Source organism: Notechis scutatus, chromosome 4 (genome assembly GCF_049901735.1).
Source record: "Notechis scutatus isolate UNSWTSFEM ecotype Mainland chromosome 4, rNotScu1.2, whole genome shotgun sequence".
Classification (NCBI taxonomy): Eukaryota; Metazoa; Chordata; class Lepidosauria; order Squamata; family Elapidae; genus Notechis; species Notechis scutatus.
Window position 1 is genome coordinate 127,275,888 of NC_142012.1, and position 16,586 is coordinate 127,292,473.

A 16,586-nucleotide genomic window follows, 5' to 3' on the forward strand; every position below is an offset into this window, starting at 1 on the left:
TGAGGTGATCATCCATTTACTCACAAATGAGATATAGTGCTAATTACAACACACTTCACATTGAAAGCAATGGTAAATCTCTCCAAATAGGCATTTTTGAAAAGCATATGACAAAATGAACTGAATTCTTCTTGTTAACTTATCTGAATTCATTCTTAGCAATTAATCCTATAAATAACCAATCCTATAAATAACCCAAAACAAAAGTCCTCAGTGCTAACAAGTAATCATGTTATTTGAAATCATCCTGGTCAGTTCAATCTACCTGAGAAAAACTACGGTATTAGATTGGTAAAAGTACAATATTATATTGGACAACCATTGTCTGAAATGGTATAGGGTTTCGTGCCTGAGCAGGGGGTTGGACTAGAAGACCTCCAAGGTCCCTTCCAACTCTTCTATTCTATTCTATTCTATTCTATTCTATTCTATTCTATTCTATTCTATTCTATTCTATTCCATTCCATTCCATTCCATTCCATTCCATTCCATTCCATCTCCACCCCCACCGCATTCTTAGCAGTGCCCCAATATAGATTTCTATGCTAGATCTCCAAGGGCATCCCGCACCCCTGAGGCACCACATAATACACTTAACAACCTTCATATTTGTTTAACTGATTCATTGGGGAGAGCAGGGATGGGGGGGGATCATTAATGAGACACTTCACTTAATGGCTGTCATAACATGTGATTATAATGGGCAGGCTCATTACAGTTGTATCTCAAGGAATACCTGTAATAATAATGTTAGAGCCGCTATGTAATGTTTTCCTACTAGCGGTAGCTATGTTTCAAATTACAGGTAAGAAGTTTCTTTGTTTGTAAACAGAAGTCAAACAATTTACTTGGCATCTATACAAAATGATATTTTACATAAATTCATGGAAAAGGCTTGTGACAAGTTCACATGATCAGGTTGGTGCCCACTGATGCAAACTGAATTCACAAAATCAATCAACTTGTTTTGGAAGTAAGCATACTGCAAAACATGTAATTCAGCTTAGAAATACAAATTTTTAGTCATTGTTATGGGACATAAACTAGGGGCTCCTTTATTCCAATCCACTAAGAACTGTTGGTTTGATAGTTAATATGCTGATGATTAATATACTGATAGTTAATATGGTGGTTTTTCAGGAAGAATTACTCTACGAGATTTGAAGAGATGTAGAATGGCTCATGTATTTTATAATACTTTCTTTAACCTTGAAAAGTATCTGGACAATGAACAACGGGATCCCTTTGCTGTGCAAAAGGTATAAAGCAGCTCTACTTCAAAGTAATGATTACTTAAAGGAAAAACTAGAACATTATAGAGAAAAGTAACAAGAACACTTATCTAATTGAGCAGGAATGGCTAGTAGTATAAATTCCATGACAATGTCTGCAGATGAACATTAAGGCAAGTGTACATTGCGTTATACTCTTATGACCCAGAGCAAATTAGCCATCGCACTGTACCCTGGCATACATTTTTGCACCTCTTACTAAACTGATATTATTATATCTGATTGCTTAATCTCATTAGTGGTAAAGCCTGAGCCTATTGCCGTTAGTGACAATTTGGGGTAGTTTTCATTTACTGAAGGTGAAATCGATGTTCCTAATAGGCTCTTTATTTAAAAGTTTTGGTGGTGTTTTGCTCTGATATACATGTTGGAACTGTACCGTACTGCAAAAAAGCAGATATTAAATTTCATTTTAATTCTTAAATTCCTTGGTGGAAGAGAGGCAGGATGGAGGAAGTACTGAATTTAGTGATTGATATATCTGTTCTCAAAGTTTTGGGATGAAACCACCATTGATTACTCCAATTGCAACCTTTTGGATTGTTTGTGAAATGGCTTGTAGAGTCTGATTTGTATTGCTTTCAGTTATGCTTCATGGTCAGCCTCCTCTTACTAGGACAAGGTGGAAAATCACAAAGCTTCACAGCTTAGCATCTGTCCAAGGCTAAACTGTGTAGACAATTCAGTTAGATGAGAATTTTATTGCAAACAAGAATGAAGAATGCAACCATACAGAACACTACTGGCCATCAGTGAGGGTACAAATGCACGCAGTAGTATAAATGCATGGAATTGTGCTTGGTGGACTTGAAACTGAGTAGCTGTCATATATTTACATAAATTCTATATATAGGTCAAAAACTATTAGTTCCATCTTCAACTCTCATGCTCATTTAGATTCTGAGTGACTTTAGATATGAGAGATTGGGGATAAAACACATTGAATGAGTCAATTGGTAGCTTCTTTCATAAATGGCAACTCAATGCAAATGAGGGGAAATCTGACTGATTATACTCCTTAACTACAAATGAGACTGGGAAATTCATTTTAATTTCCAAGAGTCTGTATTTATCCCAGACAAGCATTACAAGATATCTTACTGAAATATATGTAGATTTTGTTTCCTCGGTCTTGTGTACCTACCACATTGGGCTAATTATTCTATCTCAGCCAAATTACATCACATGGTGGTAGTTATAGAAAAAAACAGGATGAGAGGGTAATATATATATATGTGACATGTTACATGTTATTACTTACACCTATGTGTGCACACATTTTTTCTGTGCATTTTTTAAACGTCTTGTTTAGTTTTGGGAGTTTGTATTTTAATGTTGAATATAAAATTAAAAATTAAAAAAGACATCTTTTTCTTAGACTGAGTTCCTGTAAGGAAGAGAGTTAGTATGATATGCAATCATTAATCATGAGCAGAGGGTTTTCTGTTGTGAAATGTAGAATAACAACCAAACAATACCATTTTCTGTTAATATTTGTTAATATTAAACCAATGCTTAAATCATGTTTCCAGATTTCAGTTACTGTTGACTGAAACCATAACCCCTTGGCTTTGGGCAAGTTAATATGGTTAAGGAGCCATATGAGGTTGATGAAAAGGTAGCAGTATGTTTGTGTGGGTGTATGCATATCTAATAAATGATTTAATGTGTTATGTAAACATTCAAAATTGTTTCAGTTTGAAAGGATGGCAAGATCAGAAATACTCTGCAACCTTTTCCTTAAGTCAAAGATTAAATCTTTGAAACAACTCCTGTATCATAACTAAACTAATTTTTAAAATATACTAATGAAGAATCTAAAGTCTCTCTTCCTTAATATTTTTAAATATAAATAATTTCAATACTTTGCATTTTCTTGAATAGGTAGCCTTCAACTTACATTGTGACCAGCATTGTTGTCACTTAGCAAGATAGTCATAAAGTTACGTGATTGTGTCGCTTACTGACATCAGTCCTGGTTGTCATTATTAAGTGAGGTCTTCTCATGACTGTGACTTCCAACTTTGTGAAGGCTTCCCCATTAACTCCTTATGTAAAGCCAGTAAGGAACTTGAAAATTGTGATTCTATGACTGCGGCTCACTGCCATGTAATCACCACCCTGGCATTAAGCACACAGATCATTATCACTTAATTCTGGGGATGCTAGCACTGTTGGAAATCTGAGGACAGATCATTGATCTCCCTTGTTCAATACTGTCAAAACTTTGGTTGCGGAACAAATTGACCCCAAGGACTACCTGTACCTGTGGGACTGATTGTTTAGCTGAAATGAATTAAGACACTCTGGATTGACTTATCTAAATTTGAGATACATACAAACGTGATCGTTAAGCTTTAATTATTTTGTATACCTGATTAGGAACTTTCCATGATATTTGCAGGATATTTCATTTATAAATAATTACCAAAAAGTATGCAATTAATCTTCTTTAAATGCTTACTAATAGTTTATTACACTATTTATTGCAGATACTTACAATTATGCAGGTCATAATCTTTAAAAGACTTGTTGCATTTTAACTGTTTCTTTCTATTCCATTTTTATCTAGGATGTTGAAAATGATAGTCCAGAACCCTCTGATTGGGACAGATATGCTGCTGAGGAATATGAAATTCTTGTAGCTGAGGAGTCTGGCAGTGTACAGTTACAAGAAGGGTGAGCAAAATCATCTTAAAATTGCTGTTCCAAGTGCTGAAACTCATTACTGAAACTAGTAGTGTTTTGAAATAAAGTTAAAATGACAAACCATGTTAAAAGAAAAAAAAATGTTACTAAGAGTCAAAATCAAATGGCTAATTAAAGATCTCTAGAGTGGTAAGATGAAAAAAGAAACCCAACCTCACAACCTTATTCCTTGACGTATCCCAAGTGCCGGTGAGCCCGAAAAGCCCCAGAAGCCTTTTTCAGATGGCGCCCACCGCCCGGTGGACTTGTTCCACGACCACCGGTCCCGGACCGTGGGGACCCCCTTAGACCTTGCAAAACACATACAATCCTTACCATTCCAGAATCAATAGGAGTCCCTGGAAGTTATTTTGAATGCAGTGTGCGAAATTATGAACCAGTCTTATGACCAAAATAAATAATTTCAACTTGATGTTTGCAATAGGATGGAAATATAAGAAGAAATTCCTGATGAAGTTAAAAAAGAAACAGATTAAATGAGAGGCTCAGATCAAAAGACTTGATATTTTAGAGGCCCTGATCTCAATCCACATTAGAAAAAAGGACTGTCCTGTTTGTAACTAAACTTGAAATGCTAGCTACTATGAGTTTTTGGTAGTGCCTTGCCTAACTTGGCTGATTTCAAAATGTTAAGCATGGTTTGATCTGCTTATTAATTTAATGCCAGACTGTAAAGTTGAAAAAACATCCTGGAAAAAGGAACTGGGTCACCATGAGGAAGCTCAGCCTTAATTTACAGACTAATTTTGGTAAGCTTGAATGAAAATAGGCAGTATTTCAAAGTAGTGTAGTCATTTTGAAAGCACCGTGTTTGTTATCAACCAAATGTATTTTTCTTCTCCAGCACTCTTAGCACTCCAGCACTTGTTATGCCATGCTTATTCTAGAGACCAGATAATAATCTGTTTTGGGAATTTGCATATTCTCCTTCTCCAATCCTATACTAATAAGGAATGACACTTGCATACACTTCTAGGATCATTTACATATGTGGAAAAAGCTCAGATGCTAGTTTATCTCAGGTGCATAAAGGAACTATCTTCAAAAGCTATGTGCCTCTTCCTGTGTCATTTGAACCCAACACTTATGAGGGAGATGGGCAATTAAAAAGTTTGATAACCAACCAAACAAAGAGACTACCCCTTCCAAATCAGTCATTTGGGAAGTGGTTTTCCTTATTAATTTTGCAAAACTTATACTGTGTCACTTTAAATGTGCAAGTAAAGGCATGCACAAAAAATATAAGGAGAAAATGGCTAAATGGTGAAGAAAATGGCTACAAAAACATTTGCAATTTTTACAGTTGAATGTTATAAATTATCATAGCATGTGTCTTGAACTATCCTCATATGAATCCTTTACTTACACTCAACTGTATTTACCAGTTCCCCTATTCAGTAATTCAGATTTGCTTTGTCTTTATGTTTCATAGGGCTATGTTTTATATTATATTTGTCTTTATATTTTCTAAAATTAGTGTCATTTGAATATTAGAAATTGAGTCATACTATTTTAGTGTTAATCTTTTTATTCATTTCTTGTAGTTCCTTTGAAGATGATTATGAAACAGATGAACTCTTATCTATGTCTGAAATTGGAGAAAAGTCAGATAATTTAGTTATTTCACATCTTTCAGCGTAAGAATGGAGATTTGCCCTCAAAGTCTACCATTATTAAACACAAGACTTCAGTTCTTACATTTGAAGAAACAATAATGTTATTTGATGAAGTACCAACATCTGAAACAAAAACATAATTATGCAAGATATATTATTTGTTTCTCTAATGTGATAATTTTCCTAACTATTGGGGTATACATAGAATTTGTGCAGACATTCATGGAACCTGTAAAGAAACAACAAAGACTGGATAAAGGTGAAAAGCTTCATATTTATATATAAAAAAAGAATTAAAAACAATAAATACTTGAGGATTTTTTTTCTATTTTGGATTATTCCTCCTCCTTTTCTTATTTAGATGCTATGTTCAGCTTCTTTCTTGTATTACAATGTAATTGTATACTAATATTCAGTTTTTTGATGTATCAGAAGTACCTGACAATTTCTAGATTATTTCTAGCTCACTTCAGATATTTATATGCATTATAGAATACTGAATGATAATAATATGGAATTTTCAAGAGTTTATTTAAATCTAGTATCAAATTCATGTTTCTTTGGTTTAAAGTATAATATAGAAGAGATGGCCCATTTGTTTTCATAGTTGTTCTTCATGGGGATTTTTGCGGATGTAATTTTACTAGAATTCTTCTCAAAAAGCATTAATGCTTTAATAAATGCAACAATCCCCCTCCATAAAAGAGAAATTGGAATATGTTTTCCAAACTTAAATCAAAGAAGTGAATGACCTAAAATTTATAGCTGATAGCAAAGCCCTATCAAATTAAAGTATTTTAAATTAAAGTGTAGAAAAATCCTCATTTGTATAAAGGAAACATTTACAATAAATTCTTTAAATGGTTCTTAGTAGTATAAAATTGGCTCCCTCTCATGAGCCAGTATATTCCTCTCAGTGAAGGTCTTCAAACGAAGACTGTATGGCCACCTTTTGAAAATGTTTTAGCAAATCCAGCAGTGAGTAGGAGATTGGACTTTCAATCAGAGGTGTTTTCATTTTATGATTCTGTGATAAAACAATGCCATAGTGACAATCTGTTTAGAAGTGATAATGAAGTGGTAGAAAGCTTCTGCCTTTTAGGATGAACATTAAAGAAACAAGCAATCAAGGAATATACTACAGTCTAGCACTTAGTAGCCATGAAGACCTTAAAAAGATACTTAGATGCTAGGATGTGTGCATACCTACAGAGATCAGAATAGTGCAGGTAATCATATTTCTGTGACATTTTTCTGGAAGTTAAAATTGTAATTTGAAATCAGGCTAGTAAAGAGCATTGCTTCTTTTGAACTTTTGTGTTGGATAAGACTTGTTAGAATACCATGGACAGTCAGGAAAACAAAGAACAAATGGATTATGAAACAATTGAAATCCATAATTCTCACTTGAGGTACAACTGAGTAGGTTCAAACTATTCTACTTCAAATGCATCACTGAAAGACCTAGATCTCTAGAGAAGATGAAAATGCTGTGAACGATGGAAGGAAATGAAATACCAGTAGCAAGATGGATGAATTTAGTTACAGTAGTGATAGGTGCATTATTGGAAGACCTGAAGAAGCAGGTTAGGGACAGATCATCATGGAAAAATCTATATGGTCTCCAAGAGTTGACAAAAACTTGCTGGTGTATAATCATCCAATCAATCAATCAGCATACGCTAACATTACAAGCAACGAACAGAATACTGTAGTTTAATATTGCGTATAAGCAAATGTTCCTGATGATGAAATGATTCAGTTCAGGAACCGAGAAAATAGTCTGCAACAAACACACTTTAAGTGGTATTATATGTGAATTGCAAATGAGAAGGCTTTTTGTGAAAATACCTTTTTGTTCAGTCCTACAGGTTAATTTTTAATGGATGTTTTTCTAAGGCACCTGGTTCACCACCACCAAAAATCTATATGAACATAGCTGTCTGAAAATGCTTCTGCAGCAGATTTTAGTGCCAATGTGTATAAGGATTTTTCTGTGTTCTGAAGGGATTGGTGATAAATTTTTGTCCATTTCTCATGTGGTGATAGAACAGCTTAAACTCAATTTCCTTTGAAAGACATGTTTTGCATTCATCTTTAAAGTACTGTTTTAATTTAAGTGATTGAATATGAGCATACTTTGGGCAAATTGAACAAGTTAGGAATTACAATGTTCAATTCCTAAGTGCTTAGCTTATTTCTGATAACACAATACTAATAATTGTGCATTGTAAAAATACACTAAAAGATTTTATTTTTCCTATGTGTGTGTGTATCCTTGAATATATATCTTGGGAATTCTGGGTAGAAAGATGATGATGATACTGTAGTAGCAGAATTATAGTCAGTCTAACATATCATTTACAGTTTAATTTGCATGCTAAAGATTTGAAGTAAGTTGGGCTTGAGGGTTCCCTTTAAATGCCATCAGACAACTATGAAATATCTACAGTAACAATGTGTTAAGAGTTGATATTAGTATTTATCTAGCTTGTTAAGCTAGTAATTTTCATTTTGACTATGAAAGTTTTGCCCCATAGCCCCAAGTAGATTAACAATTTTCTGGGTTATAAATCTGTGCAAAAGGTTCAAAGCAATTGGAGGGGAAAATTCAAATTCAGTATCCAGCAGATTCCAGCTATTTTTGAAGAAAGCCATAGTCTGAAAGCCTGGAGGACTATTACTAATGAATTTATATAATATTCATCTGGAAGGACCTATTGCATAAGATAAATTCCACTATGATGTACATTTTTTACACTACCAAATATTTTTCAATAAAATCCTATATAGTTGAAAGAAAATTTTGTTTCAAAGACTTAGTCTATTGCACCTTATTAGTCTATTGCACCTAGAGCTTATTGCACCTTTTTTTTAAAAATAAATTTTATCCTGGTATGATTATCATAGTACTAATATTTTTAATAGTGCTATGTGCACTTTTAAAATGTTTTTTCTCCAAAGATTGCTAATAGGCAGCCTTGAACATAACTGTTATAAAATGTCTGCAATTTTAAAAATATCATATTTGTTATAATGAAGTCCTACCTTAGCCCTGAAAGGCAACTGGGTGACTTTGGATCAGTCACTTATAACCCAATCCATCTCTCAGGGTTGTTATTGTGGGGAAAATTGAAGGAAGAAGGTGTGTTAGATATGTTTACCAACTTCAGTTATTTGTAAAATAAAAATAATAATAATCAGAAGTATTCTAGAACTAGAACTAGAAAATGTAACTTCTTTTTTTAAATATTTATTGTTTCAACATAAAAAGTAAAATACAAAACAGAAAAACAAAAGCATACATTCAACACTAACAATAACAAAAGACGAAAAATAGTGTAACAAAAAAAGAGGAAAAAGTGATCAAATAAATTTAACATGGAAGATCCACCCTAGCTAGGTGCTGGAAAAAAAACAGTAAATTCTCCTCAGATGTATTTCTGAAGCAATACCAAATAAAGTCTTCTCTATAGCAGAGGGGAAAAATCTCTTATTTTTAGCTCCTTTTGAATATGAGCTGATAAATGTTAAAAATAAAAGTGGGGGAATCGATTATAGGAGAATTACAGTATACAGAATCCACTTTATGGATCTAAGGTAAATTATGTAAATAATATAATAGTAGATGGAAATAATCTAATAAGTAGATCTCTCAATCTATAGTTTATACAAGAGTTATCAGGCTTATCAAAGGCTACTTTTGAGAAAAGTTGCCTGTGAAAAGACTTTAATCAACCCTTTCAATGAGTTTTATGGGATCCAGAGAAATGTCTTGCCTTTGTACTTCTTACATGTATTTCTACTGCTGCTTTTTCCATAAAAACCCCCTGTTGAAATAGAAAAAGAGTGAACAAAAACTCTCGGTGCTTAAAATGTAGGGCTCCCTTGGTGTTTTCACTGGGATGGTAACAAAAAAGCAACAGCGCATTATGTATCATTGTGAAGGACTCTACTGGAGAATCTGTTTATTTTGGGGGTGGGGAGGAGGGTGTACTCTGCACCTCAAGATAAGAAGCCAAGGGTCAGCATATGAGTTGCTTCCAATCTTTGCCAGATGATTTAAGGGATTTCTCCTACCTTCCTGATACGTTTTGCTTTCTTGAACTATCGTAGGACTTAATGTTTTCAATAACATTAGCATCTCTCTGCTTGAAGCATGTGAAAGCTTATTTTATTCCCGTGCCAACCAAAACTGTTTCACCATCTAAACATATAGTATATTAATATACATTATTTTGATTTGGATGCATTTATTTTCAAACTTATAATTTGAATTTTGTTTTCCATAAATGCTCCCTTTAACACAATCCAATTGTTAGGAAAACTAGTTCTGTGCCCATTTCTCTAGTATATTCTCAGTGTGTTTATGATAGTTTTACAGTTTAACACTAAGTATGTAACAAATGTGACTTAACACATTTTCTTATGGTGCAGAAATGGATGATATACTTTAATTTATTATTTACAAAACACTGATAAAGTGAGTTGACAAATTCCAACTGTTTTTTAAATCAAAATGACTGGCATGGTTCAAACTGGAATGACACTGCTGTATACTGAATTCATTTTGGCTTGCATGGTGAACCAAGCTCCTGCAAAGCTCTTACAGCTTTTACTTTGAAAATTGTTCTAATAATTAGTCATCTAATCTATTTTGAAATATATACTTTATCTGAAGAAAATTGTTTTAGGGAGAATTCAAACAGTTTCTTAAATACAATTTGCTTACATTTCTCAAAACCCTTGGATGTCCCAAACTTATTTTAGCAATATGATTTCTATTATAATGTTCCTATTACAGGGATGCTCTCAGTCTAAACTTTATATTTTAAAGGCCCCCTTTATCACTCCTAAATCCCTTTATGTTAAACACAAATTTGTACATAAAGAGATAACTGATAATTGCCTGGAGAAATCATTATATTGTTGTCTTAAACCCTATCAAATACCAGAGGCCATTGTTAGTAAGTAGTAGCATTATTACACTTGAAGCCAAAAACATATTGACATAAATGTTGTTTTGCTTGGCTACCTTAAGATATTATATTCAATAACATGAAAAAGTGGGTTTTTTTTTTTTTGCTTTTATGTAGGTTAATCTTTCTGCCTATGGACAGAAATAACAACACCTACCTCATAAGAAAGGGGTTAAAATTATCCAGTTAGGTACATTATATTGATTTTCCTTTCAATAAAGGGCTCAAGCAGTATTTGGTTAATAATAATACGTACAGTAGCTTTTCCTATTGAGCAAAATGTTTTTCATTAATTGAAATGGGATTGCTTGGTTTTATTAGAAAAAAGTATACTATAATAGGTATCATGTTTTTATTCCTGGTTTATTTTTTAATAGAGCAACTAGATATTTTCTTGGGGGGGAGGGGAGAGATTGCCACTAAGAGGCAGTATTGAGCAAAAGATATAGACCAAGATTAATTATTCCAAGCAATATCAAAGCTATTAATAAAAATAATAGGTGGATGAGATAATTTGACATAATTCTCCAATTTTAACATGAAAACTGTTCTAAGATATCTTTAGAGCATATTGCATAGCTTTCAAAGACTAAGTTCAATGCCAAAAATAATTTGTTCTGCATATTTAAAATCAAAGTATATTAGGTTTAATTAAGATATTTTAGTGAAGAAATTATAAAATTAAACAAGAACAAATCCTTGTAATTAATACTTATTCATGTATCCTATGCTTTGTTAAATGTTAAAATTTATAGATATTCTAAGAGGTAGAAAAAAGTTATAAAACTTATTAGAGTTTGTCAAAACTGACTTATGTTGGGAATGGCTTTGCCTTAGCTATTTTACTTTGTACTTTTTTCTTTTGCAATTAAAATTATTTTTAAAACTAGTGGATGTTATTTGTACTCCATTTCATAATAGGAATTATGGCAACAGAGAAATATCTAGAGAAGCAAAATAGAATTCACACTTACCCAGAACTAATTCTCATTGAACTGGACATATTTCTGAAGATAAACGAATAAGGTTGTAATAGATGTGACAGAATATGCTGCCATTTTGAATCAGTTGAATAAAAATCTGCAACATTTGATAGAGGGACGTATCTAAATATTGGAAATATTTAGCAATGGGAATGGGAGTAACTTCCTTCCAGATTCCCCAATTGATTTTGCTTGTAGAAAGCTGGAAAGAAGGGTCAGAAATCACTCCTCTTCCTCAGCTGACCTGTGGAACTGCTTGCCACTTTGCTGGGGGAGGGGAGAGGAAACAGTGGAATGAACCAATGGGCGAGCAGAAAAGCAGTAGGTGTGGGAGCAACTTCCACTGGCTTTCTCATTGGTGTTGCTTGTGAAAAGCTGGCAGGGAACGTCAGAGATCACTCTTCCAACAGAGTAGTACACAATCGTCACTTCTCTGTTGGGTCACCAAATGGGTGTAGCAGTAGGAGCAGAAGCAACTTCCTGCCAGCTTTTCCATTGGCTTTTTGGGAAGCTGGCAGAGAGAATTGGGAATCACTCCTCATCCCCCATCAGCTGACCTACGGAACTGCCTGCCACTTTGCTGGGTGGGCAGGGGGAACAAAGGTTAACTGTGGCCTGCAAAGAAAACTGCTACCCCAGTCTCCATACCAGTGTGTCTCCAAAGGCCCCTCCTCCAGAAAGAGGGCTCACCCCTTGATCACTTGCACCCCCCAGCCGGACCTACTCACCAACAGGCATCCAAGTTGTTCCCTTGTCCTTCCCTTGCTGCTCACCAGAGTTCAAATTTTGGCCTCTGTTTCAAAGCAGCCAAATGTTGCTTACCCATCTAGCCTTCTGCCAACAGATTGAATGTAGGAGTCAGAGGGAAGCAGGAAATAGGATCAGTATATGTCCCTCTCATCTTCCTTTGGGCTGGACAAATTTCTGCTTACAGTCAGAAGCCCAGTGGTACTGAAGCAACCACATCTTTCCCAAATTTGTTTTGTTTTCCCTCCTCAGTTTGTCTTTCACTACCAATAATTCACTGACCTTGATATATAATAAAAGGATTGAATCTACATCTTGAATTAGCCACTCATTTTCAGATGACTTTACTATGCTCCCCATTAAGTTACATTGAGAAAAGTCAGAGAAGGTGCCACTGTTCTTGAAAATTAGGGACAGATGTTCTGTGAGATAAAGGCTGGTGCTAACACACCAAAAAGCAGCATGGAAAGTGTAGTATGAGGATATACAGACTCTTTTGTAAGTGCCATGGGGCTTAAATCACCATATTCCTTAGCAAATGTGTGCAAGTATACTGTGTTATATCTGCAAAACCAAAAAATCAGGTTAAAAACATATAACATGGCTAAATCAACCATATATAGTTCATCACAAAAACACAGCCATAGCTCTACTCTGTAATTGAATCCAACTTGGATTATTGCCTGTAATTAATGCATTTAAAATTTAATTAATCAACCAATGGTAAAACTTGATTCATACAGTAGTGCATTAAATCATAGAGTAGTTCAATCTGATTCTGGCTTTATCCCTGGTCTATCATATAAACTACAACTGACTGGGTCAAACACCATATTATGTCATAAATAGTTTTTCACAAATCCCAATAACTGAGTTTATAATCCTTAGCTATGCTAAGCCCAAAGCAAACCAATTACATTATGGCATACAGTGTGAAGTCAAACCATTTCTTGGTTTAATGTATAGGTATCAATAATGACAAAATGCAGATACATTTCTACTTTCCATCAAATTCAAGAGAAGCAATACTTTCCCTAAACAGTATGAGATGCTGGATAAGATTAATAATTAAAATAAAGATAAATCAAACATTATATAAATGAAGATGATGAGCAATTACGAGAAGCAGAAAATGCAATTCACTCTATTCTCTAAGGAGCAATATCTGAAGTCTGCAACAGCTCCTGATTCTTACCCAAGTAGCAACAGTGACCAGGTTCTTTTTAAATAGTAAACAAAATGGACTTACCTTTCTGATTATAGCAATATTCTTTATAGGGAAAGTTCTTTAAAAATTTCTGATAATTTAAAAGTCCTGTGGTCTCATATTTAAGAAAAGATTTTGGTTAAAACATTAAGCATATACAGTATGTTGTAGTTCAGCAGTGAGAAAGGGCAGCCCTCTGTGAATTAATCTCTGCTTATGCAAGCAACTCTCTCAACCTTAAAACCACTCGCCACATCAGCCTACAAAATACAATGTTGATTTTATAGGATTGTTGTAGCAGGATTACAACTAGGTAATGTGTAAGAAGTTCTTTGGATACTTGAAAAAACAATCCAGGTTTGTTTGGTTCTCTCAAATTTCCTATTTCTGGGGAATACCGTCTCTGTACAAGTACTGTCACTGAGTGTTTTTATGAAACTTGCAGCCTTTTTAAGTCAAAGCTAATTCAAAATGGGAACAATCACCATTGTATATGTTGCTTAGCTTTTTTTGTATATTCTTCTACTAAAGGTTCCTTTAAGAAGCCTTGTTTTGAGCATCAATATATTTTTAATTTCTCCATTACTGATTATTTTGTTTTTATATACTTAAAAGTTAAAAAGGAATCCTTGCTTCCTCTTTCTTGGTGTTTTATTCTCTCGTGTGATTGGTCTAGTTCCAAATCTGGCAAATTCAGGAATAAGAACCACTTGGATTTCTGGAAAGATTTTTTATTGTTGATAGGGTAGTGTAACAGAATCCTGAAAGCCTACCAAATTCTCCCAAAAACTTATGCTTAATGTAATTAAAGCAGAGTTACTTGAGTCTTCCCTCTGTAATGGCTGTTTCTTCCCTGAATTGTCTGTCTCCTCTATGTTCCCGAAATCTTTTAAAAATTCCATCCCATTTATTTTGTTTTGAGCTTCAGATCCCATTTCTATAATCATGATAGGTTCCAGCAGGGTTGTCAAATTCATGGCCTGCGGGCCAGATGCGTCACATGCTGGCCACGCCCACACTTAGCTTAGTGAAGGGGGGAAAAGTCATGATATGTCATGCGATGCTGCTGTGAATTTGACACCTCTGGGTTAGACAAATGAATGGAAAATATAGGAAACCCCCTCCCCCCAAATAATTATGAACATGGAGAAAAGAAATAATATACATTAATACAAGATAGGTATATCTGTGATTTAGCACCTGTAAAAAGAATATTGGGAATAATAAACTGAATCATAAACTGAATTTGAGTTGCAGTGTGGTAACATTGCTAAAAATGAAAATGTATTGATATAATACAATCTGTAGCAGTAAAAATATTGTTTCCAAATAGAATATATTTACTATTGGTTAAACACTGTTTCAAATATTAAGTTCAATTCAACCCATTAAACATATTTTAAGAACAGTTCAGGTAGTCTTCAACTTATGACCAAATTTGTTTTGCTAAGCAAGATAATTGAGTTTTCCCCTACTTTATGACTTTTTGCCAGTTAGCGAATCATGTGGTCATTAAGCAAATCAGACTTCCTTCATTGACTTTGTTGGAATCCGGATGGGAAGGTTACAAATGAGGATCACATGACCCAGGGACAGTGCAATTGTTGCAAATACACGCCAGTTGCCAAGTTCCCAAATTTTGATCGTGACGATGGGGATGCTGCAATGGTCCTAAGTGTGAAAACTGGTCGTAACTCACTTTTTTCAGTGCCGTTGTAACTTAGATCACTAAACCAATGGTTCTAAGTCATGGACTACCTCTATAGGTAAGAGGCATGTTCAGTCTCCTAGAAATTAAGTCTAACAAGGAGTGTCTGAAGAAATTGGTTATCAGTCCACAGAAAATATGAGTAGGTTGAAACATAATAGCAGTTTTCAAGTACCTGAAAGTATCATACAGAAAAAGGTCAAGAACTGGAAGTCAGATTTCAAATGTTAGTTCTTCCTAACAGTTATATCAGTTTGAAAATGAACCACTTACCAAAGGCTGCAATTAACTCCCATTCACAGAATGTTTTGAAACACAGCTGGATAACAACATGGTACAGAACTTGGCTTTGGATTTCAATACAGTACTTAAAAGTGGTAGTCAACCTGGTCCCTACCGCCCACTAGTGGGCATTCCAGCTTTCATGGTGGGCGGTAGGGGTTTTGTCCCCTACTTTATAAATCACCATTACTGTGGAACCGATGGGCGGTTAGAGAAAATTTTACTACTAACAGAGATACAAAAGTGGGCGGTAGGTATAAAAAGTTGACTACCCCTGGACTAAATTGTTGCTTCCAACTCTGTGATTTTATGGTTTTCCCATCTTACTTTAAACAAGAGTTCTTGGGGTTTTCTCATTAAAATTAGAATTCATGTCTAAGATACAATATGAGATTTAGTTTGATATATAAATCTCAAGAAGTATATGTGACGGTTAATAGAAACAGCTGTAAAATTAATAAATACAATTTGTAAACTCCCCCCCATTTGTGTGAGTTTAATCAATGCAATATTAAAGCAGATAGAAAAAGACACAACACCACTTACTCTCCTTTTAAAAAACTGAAGTTATAAGATATATATATCTTTCTTGTACTTTTCCCTAAAAATCCATATCAGCTGTTTTAGTAACTGTTGTACCAGAATCCCATACTTTGCTATTTTTTTGTGCTGTGAACACCAGTTTCATATTTGATATGTATATGAAATAATTTTAAAAGATTATAAAATAGAATTATGCTGTATCATTACATAACATGATTGTACAATAAGAGCATACAAATTGTTGTACAACTGATTAATCAGGTATTGTCTTTAACGAGCCAAACATATTGGAAGTGTGATCTTCCCTGCAGTTGTGTTTAAATAGGCACCATCTGGGCAAAATTGATACACCATTCAGCATTACAGCATTAATTATAAGAAAAGACTATAACATTTTTATTTAATTCACTAGTGTTTTCCTTAGAAATGATAGTCTCACAGCAACCTTTAGGAAAACCAATGACTTCAGCCACATCATTGTAGAGATATTGAAGTTGCATTTTGAAAGAAATATATCAGA

General features: G+C 34.1%; 1 protein-coding gene across 2 annotated transcripts in view; it reads left to right on the forward strand.

Annotated features, from left to right (window-relative positions):
* PPP2R3A (protein phosphatase 2 regulatory subunit B''alpha) overlaps positions 1-7,880 on the forward strand; it is a 30,902-nt gene extending 23,022 nt beyond the window's left edge. For both annotated transcript variants that reach the window (XM_026686519.2, XM_087964864.1), the window contains exons 12-14: positions 1,141-1,259; positions 3,865-3,971; positions 5,546-7,880. In XM_026686519.2, coding sequence (XP_026542304.1) covers positions 1,141-1,259; positions 3,865-3,971; positions 5,546-5,642 — 323 coding nt within the window. In that variant the 3' untranslated portion in view covers positions 5,643-7,880. The remainder of the gene's footprint in view (positions 1-1,140; positions 1,260-3,864; positions 3,972-5,545) is intronic.
* Positions 7,881-16,586: the final 8,706 nt, after the last annotated feature.